Source organism: Linepithema humile, chromosome 8 (genome assembly GCF_040581485.1).
Source record: "Linepithema humile isolate Giens D197 chromosome 8, Lhum_UNIL_v1.0, whole genome shotgun sequence".
Classification (NCBI taxonomy): domain Eukaryota; kingdom Metazoa; phylum Arthropoda; class Insecta; order Hymenoptera; family Formicidae; genus Linepithema; species Linepithema humile.
The window spans coordinates 11,210,131-11,230,111 of NC_090135.1; the positions used below are offsets into that span (position 1 = coordinate 11,210,131).

Below are 19,981 nucleotides of genomic sequence, written 5' to 3' on the forward strand. Positions count from 1 at the left end.
GATTAATTTTGAAAAATTTTGAAGAATGTGAGTTTTACATTTGGTCTTTTCATGTAATCAAAGAGTCATTCATTTTGAATTACTATGCAAAAGCTATTAAGGTATTAAGTAAATTAATTTTTATTTAGTTGAAGAATATGTAACATACATACGTATTTTAAAACAGCAAAACCTTAAATGTAAAATGTGTGCTCGGAAAATTTTTTTTAATCTAACAGATGAATTAAATTTAAAGAAATTCTTAAGTTAGATTTACGATGGCTTTTTCTACTGAAACATCAACAATATTTTTATTTTATTATTAACTTTAAGCACAATGTATTTTCTTTGATCAAAATCTGGGTTTTAACTGACACTCATAAAATAAGTATTTGCTCAGAGGAAAATTTAGTCTAAAAAGTAAAGTGATATTTAAATAAAATTTTCAGTCTGACTAGTCTGGCTTTTTCTACTAGCAAATCGATGATCTTTCGTTTTAATGTTAATTTCAATGTATTTATGCTAATTTTCATTAGTCAAATAATTTCAATACTAAATGTGCAATTGCTCATTTTTGGCAATATTTAACAGAAAGAGGCATTTAATAGAGGCATTTAATACCGTTCCGTTTTAAAGCATCGTAAAAATCCTCAATATATTTTTTCTCTGTGAATGTTTAATTTCTCAAACACCTTTTTACACGTTCAAATCTTTTTACACGTTTTAGTTTCTCACAAATGCTTTTTTTTGCATGTCTTAACTCTTTTAAACTCTTTTAAAATGTTTTAACCTTCCAGATTTCTTTACACCTTCGGGTTCTACACCTTCAGGTGTTTTTTCACGCGTTTTTTCGATTTTTGCGTCGTTGAACGTAAAACGACGCACATTGTGTTCCAGATATAAATAAATGCGAAATAAAAAGAGATGCAATAAATAAAAAAATAAATAGATAAAACAAAAAAGCCATTCTAAAGATATCTCTTATAAAGATATCCCGACAGAGATACATAAATTCTGCATCACACTTTAGACATCACCGGGAGAGCTATAATCGTTCCGCTAACGGAAACGCCGGCGCGGTTTCCCGGAACGAACTCGCGACGGGAAAATCGGCCTCGTAGATGCAATCGCATTAATTCATGGACCACGGCCGCAGCTCGTATAATCCTTCCCCATTCTCCACTCTCGCCTCTGTATCGACATGAGCCTCTGGCGCTGTCTCGTAAATTTATTATGGCAAATTCTAATACTCCGCATGCGTGATATCGGACTCATAGCTTTCATCTTTAAGAGGTGATAACCGATAATTGGATCATTTCGCTGATCCGTTTACGATGAATTTAAGCCTTCGAGACAATGGTGGTATCTCTAAATGTCAATACGCAAAATAATGATAAATATACAGAACCGTGTAATTCTCACACTTTATATTTGAATCTGCGCACGAGACGGGAAATTTTCCCATAGAAATAAAATTTTTACGATCCCGCATTATTCAAACTTGTGCAAATATCCGACTTTGATCATTCTAGATTTCAACTCCTAGCGTCACAAAAGAAAGATTCCAGGAATATAAAGAAATTTACATGCAAATCTGTATATATTTGTTTAGAATTTTTATTATTTATCTAAAATATCTTTTTATTTAAATTCGCCAAAAAGCTTTAAGTAAAACGTTTTAACATATTTATATCAGACCTGCATTTTTTAATAAATGTGCACTGGACTTTCTTCTTTCTCTTTCTCTCTCTCTTATTAAAATAAAAGAATTAGTCGAGATCTTCTATTAATTTAACTACTATAAATATAATTACATATTATCTTTATTAATAATAATTAATTATTCTTATGCTTCGTCAACCGTGTTTCCGGTTCTTATTGTTTTCCTTCTCATTAATTATTAATTCTGCAAATACTGCTGTTTGACAAGAATCTACATCACACACACATACATATAATAAAAATGATTTGGAATTAGTGTCTGATCTGTATTCAGTTCTCTATTTTCGAGCGTTGAGAGAAAAAGACTCTTCTGCAATTATGCATTATAATTAATCTAACTGAATTTAACCCGGAACACACCTCCGTATGTACGAAACGAAAGTCTGGGAAACAGTGACGCGCAACTACACGCGCAAATTTCATAACTTGTTACACGGTTACGCAGTACACGGTCTCACGGTGGTAATTTCGTGTATCCGCGAACATTGTAGCACTCGTAAAGTCAACGCAGACCGAGCGAGAATGAATTTCGCATTCATGTCTTACGACGTGCATTCTAAACTCTTAATTCATTTATATTGCAACGGGAAGTTTCGCGTGACAAATGTTCCGTTACATAGAAAAAAATTGAGGAAAAAAAAACATTGACAGTGAGTTGAAATGAAAATTTAATTAAAGCGACAGTGTGAAATTTTATAACGATATTTAATAAAATAATATTTATTTCTCTTTGTGTACTCATTTATATTTCACTCATCACAGCGCACGCATATTAACTTTTCGTCTTTATAATGAGAATTCACTTTTAGTATTTTACGTGTAATTTTACTAATAGCGATTAAATTATCATCCGACCATTAAATATGCTTTGTTAAATTATTATCGTTGAGATTCGAAAAGGAAATTTTGCGAAACCGATGTTCGGGCCGGCTCTCTTCGTTCGTACGGGTCCTTAATCCTTTTCTAGGTTAGTATGGCGGAAAGAGGCTTTGCTCAGCCAGCGAGCTTATTGTCGTCGTTCTTCCGGAAAGCAGCTCGTTATTGCGATCCACAATTCACCTGGCTAGCCGAAAATCTCTTAAACCGCTCTTACACCCACGCCAAATATAAATCGTGCATGTGTGTGTGTATGTTTGGCGCGACAGATAGCAGTGTTCTTGTCGGAACATTGAAATTAGAAATTAATAAAGTTTTCTTAATAACTTGGTATCAAAGAGTTAATAAATTATTTTATCACATATTTACATCTTTTTATCATTGAGTTCTGTGCTTCAGGCTTTGGTATGAAATAAAAGTTCTTTTGCATTTTTTATGAGCAACTAGTTGTGCAGTTGTGCTGCTCCGACTAAACTTTTTTTCCTTAGAGTTGCTCAATATTGCAGACTTCAAAATTACATCGAGCAGCATAAAGAGACAAAAACAAGAGTGCGTTCTTAGTGCTAGCAGAAAATATTTGCATAAAGTTGATAGAGAAGTTTGATTACATTTTTTAATTCAACGTGAAATATTACGCAGACGACATTAAAATTGTGATGTATGATAAAAAAATCAGATAAATCCAGTTGCTTAAGTTAAGTTACTTAGTTAGCCAAATTGATTATAATTTATGCGAAGCGCTGAATTATTTAACTTCCTATATGCATCTTACTGTAAATAACGTGACACCACAATTAGCGAAACTAAACAAGCAGAAACCGGCGGTGCTTCTCAGAAATTAGTCTTCATAAATTTTGAATGTCAAGAAGCTGCAGTAAATGCAAGAAGATAAAATCCTAAGTGGATTTATGTCGCGCGATAAAGCGTACACTGTATTTTGCGCGATTTTAATGCGATAAGAATTTTAATGCGATTCGAAAGATTAGCTTATTATTGGGCGCTTTCGATTCTCGACAAATGGTTAAATTTAGTGGAATATAGATATCTTTATTCACTAACAATACCATTCAGTATTTTGCAATCAACTTTGTAATTTTAAAATTAATACAAAAAATTAATGGAAAACAATACAAAAAATGAATACGTATTTTACAAAGAAATAAAATGCTTCGAAATTATTGTGAAAAAATTTATGAGGGCAGATTTATGTATTTGTGTACTTAATTTAATGCTTTACTTTTTTGACATTGCTAGACAGCTTTTCTAAAAAATTAAATGAATACCAATCTGTTGAGAGGCGGTAATGGTTGATAAAAATATGCATAGCAATTTCTCGAGTTTCTCTCTAAAATGCAAATATAATAGAGCAAAGGCAAAATTCTCTATTTTTGTGAAAAGCGCTTTTCGCGTCAGCGCTTTTTACGGGCGCTGAAAAACGTTAGCGCCTTTTCTGGTCGCATCGTGAATTTAAAGTTGTTGTTAAAAGTGCTACGCTCGATTTTCACCATGGCGCGACTTCGCGAAGATGCATGAATATTTCATTTGTCCCGTGTCTAAGAGGCGAGCAATTAACGCGCAATAAAATCAGAATTTGCTGTTTCTGCGCTTAATTATTGAAACTCGATATTAATTTGCTGATATTTTTACAGTATGCATAATTCATGACGTTTGATATGGAAATATATGCTGAAACCATTATTCATTTCAATTTGTCCCGCGATCAAGAGAAACGGCGATAGTTTTCCGAGATACGCTATACGCGCGCGCACTTGCACCTACATATTTTTTTTTTTATAAAAGAATGAAGGAAACTAAATTTTACATTATTAGAATCGGCGATTGTTGCAAAAATTTCACTGTTTCAATTTCATAAATATGTAACATGCGTAATGTTCTCTGTTTCAGGCCTCGTTTTACTCGACAGCACTGAAAACCCTGATCTCTGTGTCTACTGTGATACTGCTTGGCCTCATATTTGCTTACCATGCCTTAGAAGTTCAGGTATGTGTCACATCTTACAGTATAATAAATGAATATCTGAATAGAAATGCATTGAGGTATATATTCTAAATGCAAATGTCTGTTCCACAGACATTTAAGATTTTAATTGCAATGACAGATTCTGTAACCAATTTCGAGGCAATCTTTTCTTAGCAAAAACATCGAGAGAAATTATCATATTTTTCATCAATTATTTAATTCTTGATATCACATTGCAAAGACTTAAATTAAAACTTTCTATCGAAGAAAAGTCTATTCGAAATTAACTGACATTATGCTAAGGAAAAATCTATTTCAAATTCATAAATAAATTTTTTATTGAAATCAAAATCGCGAAATGTGAAACATTCTTTCATATGCATTGAATATATTATTAATTAGGTTTTATAAATACATTAATTAGGTTTTATAAATAATTGTTAAAAGTTATCACTGCAATACTTTCTTATTATCAACAAATATTTCTACAACAACCATAAACTAAATAAATAAACTCCTGAAATTGAGAAATGTAATTCGAAGTAGCGAATCGTTTTTATGTTCGTTCGTGTCGTTTCCAGCAGACCAAGCACGACATTACGCCCGACTGATCGCGGAATTTAACGGCCGTCCATTGTGCCGTCAGTCGAAATCGCGGGAAACCGACACGACGCGAAGCTAATCGAAACGGTATCGCAAAATAGCGCGAACGATTTCACCGATACCGGACGGGTATGTGTGTGCACGCGCGGGGAAGGGAGGAAGGTGTTAATGCGCCGCTAATAAAAGGCCAATGACGTCGCGCGCGATCAAATTTTATCTATATACGACACATAATACGCCGCCGACGATCGCATCGGTTATTTATACAGCGAGCTGTATTTCGAGCTTAAATCTCTAAACCGTAGATAACTAAATGAATGACGACGTATTTGTAGGAAAAATAAATATATAACAGCCTTCGGCGTTAGATCAATAAGCAACGTCGCGCAAGCTCGAGTAACTTCATACTTGTAATAAGACTTTTGCCCGTGTATGTGTTGCCGTTGTCTCAGAATTTTCATCTACTCTATTTTGTAACAAGTAAATTCTTTAATTCTTGGTTCTAAAGTAAATTCTTTATTTTAAATTCCTATAAATTTTTTTTCTTAAATTTATTTTTATGTTAAAATAAATATGGACACCTACTTTTATTTTAATAACTGGTAAATTTTTTAAATACTTATCACAAAGTTTTTGTCTCCAGCATATTGAATTAAGAGTTTATCTGATGATCTTACATGATAATGGCGCCTAAGAAAAATTACGGAATTAAGGCAACAGCAAGTTGCCAAGTATAATATCAGTGTAATATCCTTGGCGAGGGAAAGTGACTCCTAAGCTCTCGGACTCGCTTCCGGTCTGGTCGGAACTTGTCTTAATGAGATACCAATGGCCGGCAGCGAAACGAGCTCCCCAAAGCCGTGCAAAGCTTGAAGGAGCTCGAACGTTTAAGCGTCAACTCAAATATTGACGCTAGAACCGTCGTCTTTCAAGTCTCCGCGTCGAAGATTCTCGTTATGTACCGGGTGATCCCCAAAGAAATAGTATAATTTCCTTATTTGATTTCCCGGACAATTTTGAACGGATAGATATTCGTTTCTGTACATAGAAGATGTAAACTTGACGCTGGGAAGATGTTGGAATATCAGAAACACGATAATGCATCGCTAAACTGTCCAAGAAAAATGTTTTAAAAAGAGATTTGCTTGGAGATGATCGATGAATCCACATTTTTGTATTTCTCTTTAGTTTCGCAACTTCCAGCAATCGCAATCGCAATCGCAATTTCAAATTTTCTGGCGCAATTGAGTCTCAACGCAGTTTTCCTCTGTATTTCCAATGAGTTTACCGTTTCTTGCGTTACTCTCTCATCGTTAACTTTTTCCAGATCGCGCGATCACGTTCGTGAAAACAAATACCAAATAAACATAAAAGTACATTGAGTAACAAAATTGAACTTTTTTGGAATTGACTTTGCAAGTTAATCTCACGCCAAATACATATTTGTTTTTCTTCTTTTCTCTCGCGTACTGTTTTTAAAAAAAATATCACGCATTTAAATGAGAAAAATAGACACGTCGCAATGTAATTATATTATATTCTAGCAATTTTATCGATATACATGCGCTCTGTGTCAGTCTTGTTTATCGGAAAACAGTACAAGTTAATTTTAAATGGCAGATCAGATTCCCCGGGCTCAATCGCGAGTGTCTACCAGCGAAACGGCGAAATTGATCGCAAAGTGAAAAAGAAAAAGACTACTGTCAACGTCCCTTGCGTATCTCGAAACGGATAATCCCGACTCAATGTACCGAAAAACGGTCTCGTCAAGCTCGCAGTCGTCGTGCAATGCAATTTCAACGCGCAATATACATATTGAGGCTTCGATATTGCTACATCCTCTGCGATGTGACAACGAGAATTGTCGATTCAAAATGATAGTGCCGCCATTCCGCTTCTCACATAAAAAGTAAATTATTTGAAAATTGTGTTTTTAATAAAATTCTACACGTTCATTCCGTCGAGTAAATTTCTTTTAAAAAATTGAATAAAAATAGTCAGTTTTCAACATCAAAGTGCTTTTTTGTACATGCGAGCTTATTCTACAAGCCGCAAACTTTTAACAAACCCTTGGAATTTGGAGTCGACCTCCTTTTTAAAAAAAAATCTTAAAGAAAATTACTACGTCGTTAGTGACATATAAAAGTTTTTGAGTTTTAATAAATGTCGTAGCATTGTTTTACGGCAAGATTGATAATTTATTGATAATTATACTGAAAACAATATGCTTTTATTTGTTATTTATAATAGAATAGAAATTAGTTTAGCAGTGAATTGTGCTGCTTTAAAAAATAAAATTGAAAGTGAATGCATCGAAAGGTTTCATTTATGTGGTAATAATATTTTCGAAGGGAAGCAAATACCATAAAAATTCCTAATACCGTAAAAAACACTTGTGACGTATTTAGAGAGTACTGTGTCGATTTCAATTCGAATCACGCTCTGATTTCAACAACAAGCTACGCTCAATAGCACTAATGACATTGTGTGCAATTTAGTGAACATAAATTCGCAACGTTTGACAGAAGTGTTTGCTAAGAAACTAAATTAGTAAATCAATCGCATTTAAATAATACAATCTGTTTTTGATATAACAAAATCCGTCAAAACTTTTACGCTCAACATTATAGCTTGCTAAATAAAATTTATCGCTATTACATTTTGAATTAAAAGTACAAATTATTTGAATTTAAATAAATAATTAATTGCACAATATTTGTTATTTATTATATAAGTTATAATTTATTATAATTTTGAAGTTAGATTTATACTTTTATATAATAAATAATTCTTTTTTCTATGAATATGAAGAAAACAAACACTAGAAATAAGTAAAACTTTTAATGAGAAATTTTTGTTTTCGTCAAAACAAAGATAAATTGTATCTTCCAGCGCTTTTGATCTAAAAGATATAGACTTCTTTTGTTTTATTTTTAATATATCTAATAATTTTTTAATTATCAAAAAATTCTTGTTTTAAGCATATCGAATTAAGAGTTTGTTTAAAGTTTGCGAAAAATTCTTTACAATCGCTTATAACCGAAGACCTATTGGTTTCCATTATATGATCGAAGATGTGATATTAGCAGTGAAAGATTCACTGATGACCAGCCCGGCTACTCCAAGCTGGCTCATGCAATCTTGCGGCAACAACGGCTGGCTTGGAGCCTAATAGCCTGCTGACCTTTCAGCACCTGTTGATTGTCGTTTATCAACGATTTGCATGCGCAGATTTGTCGGGATTCACCTGGCACTGCAAAGTGAAGCGGATTTTCTTCGGGAGACGCCGCTCTGTTCGATATCGCTCATAGAAATTTCTGATCATCTTATTTGCATCACGTTCTATATAGCTAAGCTTCGTAAATCTGATCGTGAGCAGATTTCTTTAACATAGTTGTAACTGATGAGCCATCAAATTTTGGACAATACGCAAATTTTGAACAAATATTTTATATTTAGATAATATATTTTATCAAATTCTATATTAAATTTAATTAATAAACATTAATATTTGTCATTCCGTTTTTCAAACGTTTATAAAATAAATTTTTTTAATTGTGTTCTCTGGAAAATGCTGAGTAATATTTTTATACTACGTTGTAAGATCTTTTTTGCACAAATCAGCACAGTTTTTTGATAATTTATTGTATATTTCAAAGTTTAACATGTCAACGAAGCTTAATTTTGCGGAAAATTATAACTGTAAAGGTTAGTTACGATATTACCATAAATTTCTGGATTCATAAATCATCGATGTTAAACCGACGCTACTCTTTTTCAATCTTTTAAGTAGCGCGCATTCTATAATATTTTTACCGTTGGTTGTCAATATCACATATTCCTTCCTTCACGACTTTCCGATACAATGTATTTTTGCTTCTCTTGTTAGGAACATCTTCGTGTCTCGCGGATTATTCTTCCGAATAAATGGACTTGCACTACATTATACTAATCTATTCAGGACGCCAACGGGTCGCATCTTTCGCACAAGCTGCAAAGTATCCGCGATGTATCAGAGGTGGGATATCGCGCGAGATGTAGTAGGTTTTGCATACCGTGATGGATGTATCGCATCTCGCTTGGTACGGTACAACTCTATTGTTGAAACTGCGAAATTTAAAATTGGGAGATCCTACCAACATTTAGAACGAGAGAACTTAAGGAATGATTTATGATGTCTTAAGTTTCAATGACCGAAGGTTTCCGATGCTAAGAATCTGCGATATCATGATTATTTACAAAGAACTTATCTGCGTCACGCTGAGTCTGTGGAAATTTACGTGAATATTCAAAACTTTTAATTTATTACAAAATAATTACATTGTCTATACTTAAAGTACAGAAATTCTTATATTTTTGGAAAATAAACATACTTGTTTCATGAATAAAATTGAAAAAATTATTATTTCAGCAATTTGGAAAATAAAAATTTCGATTAATTTAGATATAATTGTGAGAGTAATAAAATGTTTATAAAAATTCTCTATTAGAAAAAATGCAGAGATATTAGAAATAGAAGCTGCATACAGAGATATTCATTTCTATTCTGACAGGTTATCAAATCAACTAATACCATTATGTTTCGAATGTATGGCGCATATTACAATTCATTGCATAATTATAATACAATTATATCATAACATAATTATGTAAGCTATGAGTCATTAAATCATATTGCATTCACATTATCAAATTTTGTAAAATGAAGAATCTAAATGAGACCAAAAATTGTTGAAACTGAGTCCGAGGAAAAAATATTTCTAAAATTAAGAATTAATGAAATCAAAGATTCGCAAAATTGGAAATGAAAAAACTCAGAATTTGCGATACCAAATAGCAGTAATTTCCACAGAATTCGTGCCTGGTGAAGTAAAGAGTCTGCAAGAATAGAGATTTATGTAATGCCGGGTATTTGCGACAATGAGAATCTGCGGTGTCAAATATCCGTAACATCCAAAATCTGTAGTGTCGGCGCGAACAAATTGCGCGACGTCTGCCTCGAATAATGTGCGGTTGTGTAGGATCCTTTAAACGCGAGCTGTTTAGATCTGGCGGGATCGTTACCGAGTTAAAGGATGATTTGTTGTCGGAATGGCGGCGGCGTACGGTTACCGCGACGTGGTCTCTCGCACGAAATGAAGGGCGATAAACAACGAATACGTGTTGCAGCGTTTTAATCAAGTTACGGAGAACCGACCGGAATTCATATTAATTTGGAATTCAAAGAGCGGGGCTTTCATATTGAGAATGCGCGAGAGAGCTTATTTGTCTCGATTGGACGATATTACTCGCAATTGATACGAGTACGTCGGCGTATCTAAAAATCGCTTTGTACGCATCGCTTGGAAACTGAATCGCCACGAATAAATTATTTGTTTAGTTTTCGCTCAGCAATCGTACGAAGTGGGATGGGAATAATAAATAAACATTTTTCAATCATTTGCGGTTTTGATGAGAATACAAACGCGATTGATAATACTCTCTAATTAATTTGTAACCTTTAATAATGTGGAAGAGAATAATAAAATTGATAATGAGTCTCTCAGGCTCTTTATTTGGTTTTATTGAATATAATATGTTAATTATCTACAATACTAATGGAAACTAATAAAATAGAAGAAAAATTGTAATATCAATATTTTCGATAACATAATTATATTTAAAAAAGTAGTTCATTATTAAAAACTTGTGAGATATAATTCAAAATGGTGAGAATTGTATTATCGCAATATTACAATCGTTATCCCAAGATAAATATTTGTGATTTTTGTGTTGGCCGACAGTTGTTCATGATCGATAACTGCGCGGACGACTGGCGGATCGCGATGACCTGGCAGCGGATCGCGCAGATCGCGCTGGAGTTGGCGATCTGCGCGATCCACCCGATCCCGGGCGAGTACTACTTCCTGTGGACGACTAAGCTGGCGAACAAGAACGGCGACATCGGCTCCAAGTGGGTGCCGTACGACGTCACCCTCTCACTGCCGATGTTCTTCAGGCTCTACCTCATCTGCCGGGTGATGCTGCTGCACTCGAAGCTCTTCACGGACGCGTCGTCGCGGAGCATAGGGGCCTTGAATCGCATCAACTTCAACACCAGGTTCGTCCTCAAGACCCTGATGACCATCTGCCCCGGCACGGTGCTGCTGGTCTTCATGGTCTCCCTGTGGATCATCGCCTCGTGGACACTGCGACAGTGCGAGAGGTGAGAATTTTTAACCCCGTTATTCTGTAGCAATAAATCTAAGAAATTATCATTTCAAATATTTATTTAACAATTAAAATCGAAATTTTTTTAGTATTTACGTGAAATAGTTATCATTCATGCCGACGATTGAAAACAATTCTCATCTTTCTTAATTTGTTTTGCGGATCTTGTGAGAATATTTGTAGTCTCTTCGTCGTAGTGGCGCTCGTTCCGTTTCACTCGCACGATCCGTTATCTGAAGAGACAGGGAAAGCAGTGACGTATTCCGTAGCACGAGCATTTCGTATTCGTATACAGTTCGATGGACACGACTCATTTGCGTGCGTTCCGCGCGATGATTGATGTACGACCTAATGGCGCGTCCATCCGTCGCGCTATCGCATCGTAATCATAAATCTCTCGTGCGCTGTTATCGGCGAGGTGGAATTCCCGATCGGTGTCGCCGGTTGAAGATCGCGGGATTTAGTGGATTTTCGGCCAGCTGATAATTAAATTCGTCTCGTAAATAAATAGTCGTGCCGTAAATTGGGATTTCGAGGAATAATCAATCTTGCCCGGGCAATATTAAAGCGCTGCTTAAAGGATTCCTCTGCCAGGTAGAGCTCGGAGGAAGCGGATTCGCTTCCTGTCCGGACACCTCGGTAAAACCTCCGATTCTCCTTAATGGACGGCATCTTCCACCCACGTCTTTAACTGAAATATTTATCACTCGGCGAACGTCGATCTCTCTCTCTCCTCGGTTGACCCCAGCATCCTGCGGAAGTCCTCCGATGAGAATACCCGCGAGCGATCGTGAACACGCGGCAATGGCATGGCCTGACTGTTTCATCGATATCTGAAGAGCGATCATTGAAAGCGGATCTCGCGTTTGATTTTGCGTTCCATCACATTTTTTCCGATAGCCGATTATGATAATATCCCCGATAATGTTACCGTTCAGCTTTGCAGTACATTTGCATTAATGAATACACGGATATCGCAAACGTCGATAGTCTGAAATGCGTTAATACAGTCTGCTTTTTAAATGTTGTTTAGCGGAAAATAAAAGACAAATGTAACGCGAATAATTAATGTTGTATATTATAATATAATGTGTATTGTGCCGTTTGGAAATGAAAAACACAAATTATATTTCTATTACAAGCAGAAATTAATAAATTAAATATTCAAATATTGCTTAGAAATCAGAAATACACACGCAATATTTATTTTACATTGGAAAATCTTGGATTTTTAATATGAAGTGTGTTAAATTAAAAATTACGTGAAAGATTATTAAAAGACAAAAATTTTTTAAATTAAACTATTAGGATAAACACATGTTGATAACAATTGTTAACAGAACAATTTATTTTTACTCTCCGTAACATTTCCTTTTCATCATATATATTGCATAAAAGTATTATTTAATTATTATTCTTCCCAAATTTATTTTATAAAATAAATTACTATATTACAATGCTTGACAGTGTCGCATTATATTTATCAGCTTGCACAATTCGAAGTTATCGAATTTGCAGTCACGTATCTGCATTCAGAATTAAAAAATCAATTCGATAATTTCGCTCTCATATCGCTGTGTAAACAACCGTGGGCCCCGCGGCCAGTTTTACGTTCGGATTACGGGACCGGAAATTGTCGCGAGATTTGAACGATATTTTATTCAGTATATGTCCGCACGTGGCCGTGCGAATTTCCACGACAATAACGCGATTTTCACGGTACACGGTCGACAATCACTCATGCAATCAACGTTGCCACGAGAATAATCCGTTTCATAGAACTTCACCAGGATAGACCGTTATATTAAGTGCAAATGTTCGATTTTATGGAATGTGTGTAAGTAAAAAGGATACTAAATTCGTTACATTGTCAATTTTAATTTTTAATCCTTGATATTTAATTTAACTGTTTTTTATTCTCTATTTTCAATTAAACTAAAAAAATTTTTTTAAATATTGAAAAAATATTTAGACTTGCGAGAATGTTGTTGTAACAATGTATAAAAGTTTCTAGAATCATTATCGCTTTTGCATAAATTTCAACGGTCGATGAATATGAAAATACAAGAACTAACTCATTTCAACTCACATAGATATAAACTTTTGCTCGCATGTAAAATAAATATTAGTTTCGAGGAAAACAAACGAGGCACCTCAAACGGTAGGAAACATAGAATCCAACGCCACTTACGATACGCATCGAGTGAATGCCGAGGTGTGTCGAGGTAGTCATTTCATCATCTTAATGTATCTTTCTTGTAAAATTTTATTTACGAGTATAAGTATCACCCACGCGATCGTCTAAAGGCAATTGCGAGAAACGCACACCAGTGATTTATTTATTTTAGATTCGTTCGCCTCTCTCGCGATCGCGCCTACAAGGCTTTGTTTATTAAGACTGCTACTTTTAAGACGTATTTATTTATTTGTTGCTTCAGCTGTTAATTTTCTTATTGAAGCAATGTTGATAGTTTTATCACACACGCCAAAAATATATCACAAAAATAATAGTCTTAGAAACTTTTACCGTAAGAAACATTATTACTTTTTAAAGAATTATTAATTATTTTAATAAAATATATGAATTCGTTATATATTTTATTAAAATCGGTGTATGTGTTTGGTGTGTGCCTTATTTGCAGCGTCGCATGTTTTGTTACGCGCGTTGCTTGTCAGCTGGTTGCTAACTGTAAGTTAAAGAAAGAAAAGAATCGATATTTGGTTCGAAAGTCGATCGGAAGACGCAACTAAATCGCAGCTCTGCTATAATATAAATTTATTCCGCTGATTGTGACGTCAATCGGTGAAAGCGCATTTGTAAGCTTTCATATTCTGCAAAATATACCGGAAATTACTGTTTCAATGATTAATGACATGCATGGTGATTGATAATATGCGTGGGCGGCTATACGATTCGTCGGCCGACAAAACGATAATGGACCAGTAGGTCGACGCGCTTATCGCCAAGAGCCCGGAACTTGTGATGGACCTTAAAAAATGGTTTCGTCCTCCATGCTTAGACGAAACCGTGTAACATCGGCTGCGTAACGAGGCTGTTAAAACTGTTTTACGACGCGGATTACAGCCAGCACGCCACCCGCATCGCCTGAACCTTCTTTACGCTCGATAATGAATCTCGCAAAAAGGGAATAGTGGGCCACAACGTTATCTTTCATCCCACAACTTGTATTCATCCCCAACGTTCACTTATCCTTCGGATAACCGATTAAATGCTATCTGTAGGAAAATGGGTTTATCGAACCGTCAATAAACCGCCAGGTGATTTGATTTTGCAGAAAGAAACGCTCTTCTGGGTTAAAATACAAATACCGAAATAGTCTTTCACCGTATTTTAATTTTAATTAAAGGACTTTTAGAATCATATAATAATTAAAGGTATCAGTATATAATAAAAAAAAAAAAAACCTGCCCCAGATAATATTTTATATAATTCTGTCACTGCTATTATTTCTACCAAAATTTTCGGAAGAATTGAAAGTTGAAAGAAATTATTTTTAAAATTTTAAACGTAATTTTTTTTCTGAATGTGTTTTATCTGATACTTTATACGTCTTCAGAGAGACCTAAATCTTTAACCGTTTGAGTATCAAGTAGCGTGAACGCGTTTCTCCTGTTTTATGTCGAAAAGTGCCAGCAAGCGCCGCGGGAGGTCCGCTGGTTCTTGGGAAGTTCAGTTAATCTTTCAGTTTCGTGAGCAATGGAGAATAGACTAAACTGTACAACCATCTTATAAAAGCTATCCTCAAATATTAACTCGAAGAGTCAAACAAAGGACAAAAAAACGTGATAGCACTTGTAGATATTTTTCGACGTGAATAAAAGAAGCGCGATCGCGCTGTTTAGCACTTTTCGCGTGCATTCTTGCGATCGCTTTTGGCAATCAAACGGTTCTGAGTGTACATTCTAGAATTAAAAAAAAATTAAAAATTAAAGCATTTTAATGTCTAAGAAAGTTTAGAAAAAATGCTCGTCTTTCCGTTGTGAAATAATCGTCGTTTTACCATGACAGATTCCACGATGAGGAACACGCAAATCTCCTCAATGCCATGTGGCTCATCGCCATTACGTTCCTGAGCGTCGGTTTCGGCGACCTTGTGCCCAACACATACTGTGGTCGAGGTATAGCCGTTTCCACTGGAATGATGGTAAGGATGAATTAGTAAAAAGTCGCGCAAATGCTTATTGTTTCGAGAATTCTTTTCAATTATCTAGCACCATTTATTATGGCTTCGATTGTCGAGAGGCGCGGTAGCGTCTTGCAGCAAGCGTATAGAATATCTGAAAATTACCGCATGTTCTTTCACGCGTGTTCTTAACGATAGATTTGCCTCAATTTGAAATTCATTTTTTCTTAGCAAAAATTTCGAAGAAAATTGTTTATTGCAATTTTTCAATATTCTGTGTCATATATTTTTGTAGGCTTCAAATTAAATTCTATTAAACTCCATCTGGAATTGAAGAACGCAATCTTATTATCCGTTTATCTCTGAAATTTAGTTTGCAAAAAGTATTTTTTATAATTTGAAAATAATTGATATGCATATTTTCTTTAAAAAAAAAAAAATTCCAAATTGAAGGAGAAATTTCTCATTAAAAGGACGTCCGGCTTAATACTCTATATAAATTAATGCGTAATCTCACGAAAGAAATGCTACAACAAACATCAAGCAATTTTTGAAAATAATAACTTACATTTCTCCAAGTGAAATCGTCTTCTCAAAATATCCTACAAATATTTCTTAGATTTTCATCGAATGTAGTGATTATCCTGGGCGAATATTATAAGCGCCGTTATATCATATCACCAGGATCGTTAATCCTTACTGAAATTACCGTAAACTACACGAGACACAATATACACCGGTGCGCCCGTCGAGACGCGAAACTTCTGCAAGCATGTAACTCCGTGTAACTCGCGTTAAGCGCCGCACCGCACCGGTCAAAGCTTCATTATCACTGGACGCGGAGCTTAATAAGCGAGCGAATGTCGCGGGGCGATCAACCAATCTGTTGCAAATCACAGCGATTTACATCACCATGTTTCGGCGCTCTCAGCTTCACAGTAGCCGTCCATAATTAACGAAGGACACAATAAACGCCACCGTCCATTCACCCCGGAAATTTCCCGACGGTCGTTCCTTACCGTTATTGCGCCTCCTTTACCCTCCCTTGCCTCCTCCCGTGCCACTCTTCATCACTCTTCATCGCCCGTTAAACCCAACGCACTCCTGTTAATCCGTTAGTTTTCGCAACTATTGCCGAGCTTTAACCCGGCGATTCCCGAACTAATTCCTCGTAAATTCTCGTTTTCCCAGCGCGATGGTGATTCCTAAAAGTACAAATCGCAATTCACAACATCGAAATTCCGCCTACTCTTTCTCGCAGATCTCTTTTCATTTATAGAATTTTGTTTCTCTCTCCCCCTTTCTCTGTTTTACGTGTATTTACGCGTTCGATGCATCCCGTAAATTGTATGAAATTGCTCGTTCTCCATATGGAATCCCGATTATTAATTTCTAACGCGACTGGAGACAGCAATCTCATATATTCGGTTTCCCGACAAAACAGATAATCCAATTGATTAAATAATGAAATTGGTTTTATTTGAAGCATATTACACTAATCAAATAATTATCATAAAATCATTATCTTTTATTCAAAATATGTGTTTCCGATAAAACGGGTTGTTATTATTATTAATTAAGAAAATAATTTCTCCTGTTTTAATGTAATTTGCAAAATTGTTACTGCTTTTTTAGATCTCACATGTTCTTGAATTATCTCTTGATATCTTTGAAAACTATCTTTTAAAGTATTTTTCTTTTTAAATTATATTTTTATTTAATTTCCTGTTTTAATTATTTATTATTTGCGAAATTAAAAGGAAGACTTATATACCGAAGAGCTTATTAGAAACCTATCAAGAGCCGACTCCTTACAAGTCGCACCGAATAGCAGAACTTTTACAAATCATTTCAATCGTTTGCTAATCGTATTATTACTATTGAATTATTAGACTGCTCGATACAAATTAGTTTAGTTTTGCCTATTTGTAGAGATTCGCAATCTTGCGTAGGAGAGATAGATCGTTTTGTGATCGCGTATAAATATTACTAATAATTTCATAGCGATTATTTAATTTAAATTTACCCTGAAGAAGTTGTTGCAGTATTAAAAGAGAATTAGAATTTAAATTCAAAGAAAGCTTGCAAGAATTTTTTTCATATTTTCAGGGCGCCGGGTGCACTGCTTTACTGGTGGCAGTTGTCTCCAGGAAGCTCGAACTTACGCGGGCGGAGAAGCACGTGCATAACTTTATGATGGACACACAATTAACAAAAAGGGTAAGACTGCTGACCCCATCTATAGTATTTCAGTGTAGCGTTAAGAGAACATAGTAACCTTTATGTAGCATTCTCTCTCTCTCTAATATGGTTTTATGCGATATTTCTACTTTAGCATGACGTCATCGTTGCAGAAAGTCTTTCGAATTTTTCACAAAAATAAAGTCTTCGTATACTCGATAGAGTTGAGCGCGTTTCGTAAATAAAGTGCAGCCTATGCTGTATTAAGACGAAATTAAATTTCCTAAAAGATTTTTATCTCTTCGGAAAAATGTTCTTGTGCGTGAAAGATTTCCCAGCAATAACGATGAATTGCTCAGCGATGGAAGTATCTTAGTTGATTCTGCTGGAATATTTTTTTTTTTAGTATTCCGATCTAATACTCAATTGCAAAACGTGCTTGATAAATTATTGTAAAAGATATTCGGAAAAGAAATCTAACGTTTATATTGACAGCACTGCTCTATACTGGTCTTGTACTAATCTATACTAATAATAGTCTGTAATATTCTGTAATATACATATATAGTCTTCGCCGCTTTTATATTGACCGACAATAAAGAGATGTATGCTTGCTCTTTGAACTATAACTTCAGTTGCGGTTGAAACTTTTTTATTGAAACATTCATTCAGCTTGTATAATCGGCTTAAATAGCGCAAATTAAGTTTTTTGTTTTAGCAGATGTTTTTTTTTTTTTTTTTTTTTTACAAAAAGTTAGAATAATTTATTATTAAAAAAAACGTAACACGCATGAAATAATAGAATAAAATTTGCTTAATATAATAATAATATAAAACAGGTATTTTTTTAATTTAAGTAAATAACTTTAATTGCATAGTGCAAATAATCAACTTGGAAATTTCACAAATATCAGAATTGCGTGTCGTCGTTGTAATAGTTAACTATGCTGTGTTCTTGTTGTCGTCTGGCTCGCGCAAATTTCTGAATTATGGAGGGCAACTTTTAATGACATGTATAGTTTTAAATAATAAGATTCTAAAACATAACGACAAGTTGTGAAAGCAGTTTTAAATGGAAACTATGTCAAATTTTGACAAACGCTGTTCTCAGATGATTACGGAATATTTTAAATATTGAGGCACACGCAATGTCGCGCATAAAAGCTCACAAGTTAAACAAGCTTAGCAAAATATAAAGTATCTCGATTTTATGTTTAAAGAGTACATTTTTAATATCGTTCTATTAACAATATCTATGGATGTGATTACGAAATCACAGAAATTCCAAACTGATTCTCGAACAATCTTAGTCTGAGTTTTAGAAGTGCAAAATTTCTTAAACAAAGAGATAGTAATTACAAGCGTAATTGTGAGGTGGGTTTGAATCACACTAGCCGGTGATATCACGCAAAAATCGGGGGAGCAAATCAAGCGCGTAATGAGAGCATGATGGATATCGCTTTCTATGTATATAGTGCAACGTAATTTTCCGGGCTGAGCCACGTAATAAGAAAGTATCCCACTGCGACTAAGGTTCCCTCGGAAATAAGCAAACTGCAAGAAGTTTCTTTGACCTTTAGGCAGAACAGACTGTTCCTTGCCAATTTGAATTTTTAACTTTGACATCGTGATACTTAAGATTGACAGATTTCGGAGTTTAAGAACGAGAAATCAAAAAATTGTAAATAATGAGGAAGGTTTTATAAACTTAGATTGTGTATTTTCTTAGAATTCAAGCACACATTCAGTGATATCTTTAAAAAATTCTAAAAATCTGATATATCTACAAATGTGCATCCAAAAAAATATAAACTTCAAAAAACGAATAATTTAGTAAGTCAAAAATGAGAAAACTTAATTAAATACTTGAAGATATCAATGCCTAGTTATTTAAATATCTAAAAATCCGGTATTAAAAAAATATAATACAAGGTATTAGGGCGTATATCAAAATATAAAAGTTTATAAATTTTTAATATTACGAACTAAATAAACTCTCGTGATAAAAATATTAAACGTAAGAATTCTTCAAGGGTTTGTTAAAATTCGAAACTTAAAGTGCAGTTTAAATATTTCTATTGTAATAGCATCTTCATACTGATTGAGAGAAAATGCCTGTCGGAATGAAGAAGAGTGTCGTATATCGTCTATCTAGAAAGTAGAGTTGAAGCACGAGGAAGTCGGCTAATGTGTCATTGTCATTTTAGTCTTTATCATCGTGACATCGATCGATTCAATCCCGACAAAGTTTCCGTGGAAAAAAGCTCTCCAAAGTAAATCATAAG

The 19,981-nt window shown here is 34.5% G+C and overlaps 1 protein-coding gene across 6 annotated transcripts in view; it reads left to right on the forward strand.

Moving 5' to 3' along the window:
- SK (small conductance calcium-activated potassium channel) overlaps positions 1-19,981 on the forward strand; it is a 156,285-nt gene that overhangs the window by 121,982 nt on the left and 14,322 nt on the right. For all 6 annotated transcript variants that reach the window (XM_012369729.2, XM_067360474.1, XM_067360473.1 and 3 more), the window contains 4 exons: positions 4,483-4,578; positions 10,944-11,365; positions 15,401-15,536; positions 17,625-17,735. In XM_012369729.2, coding sequence (XP_012225152.1) covers positions 4,483-4,578; positions 10,944-11,365; positions 15,401-15,536; positions 17,625-17,735 — 765 coding nt within the window. The remainder of the gene's footprint in view (positions 1-4,482; positions 4,579-10,943; positions 11,366-15,400; positions 15,537-17,624; positions 17,736-19,981) is intronic.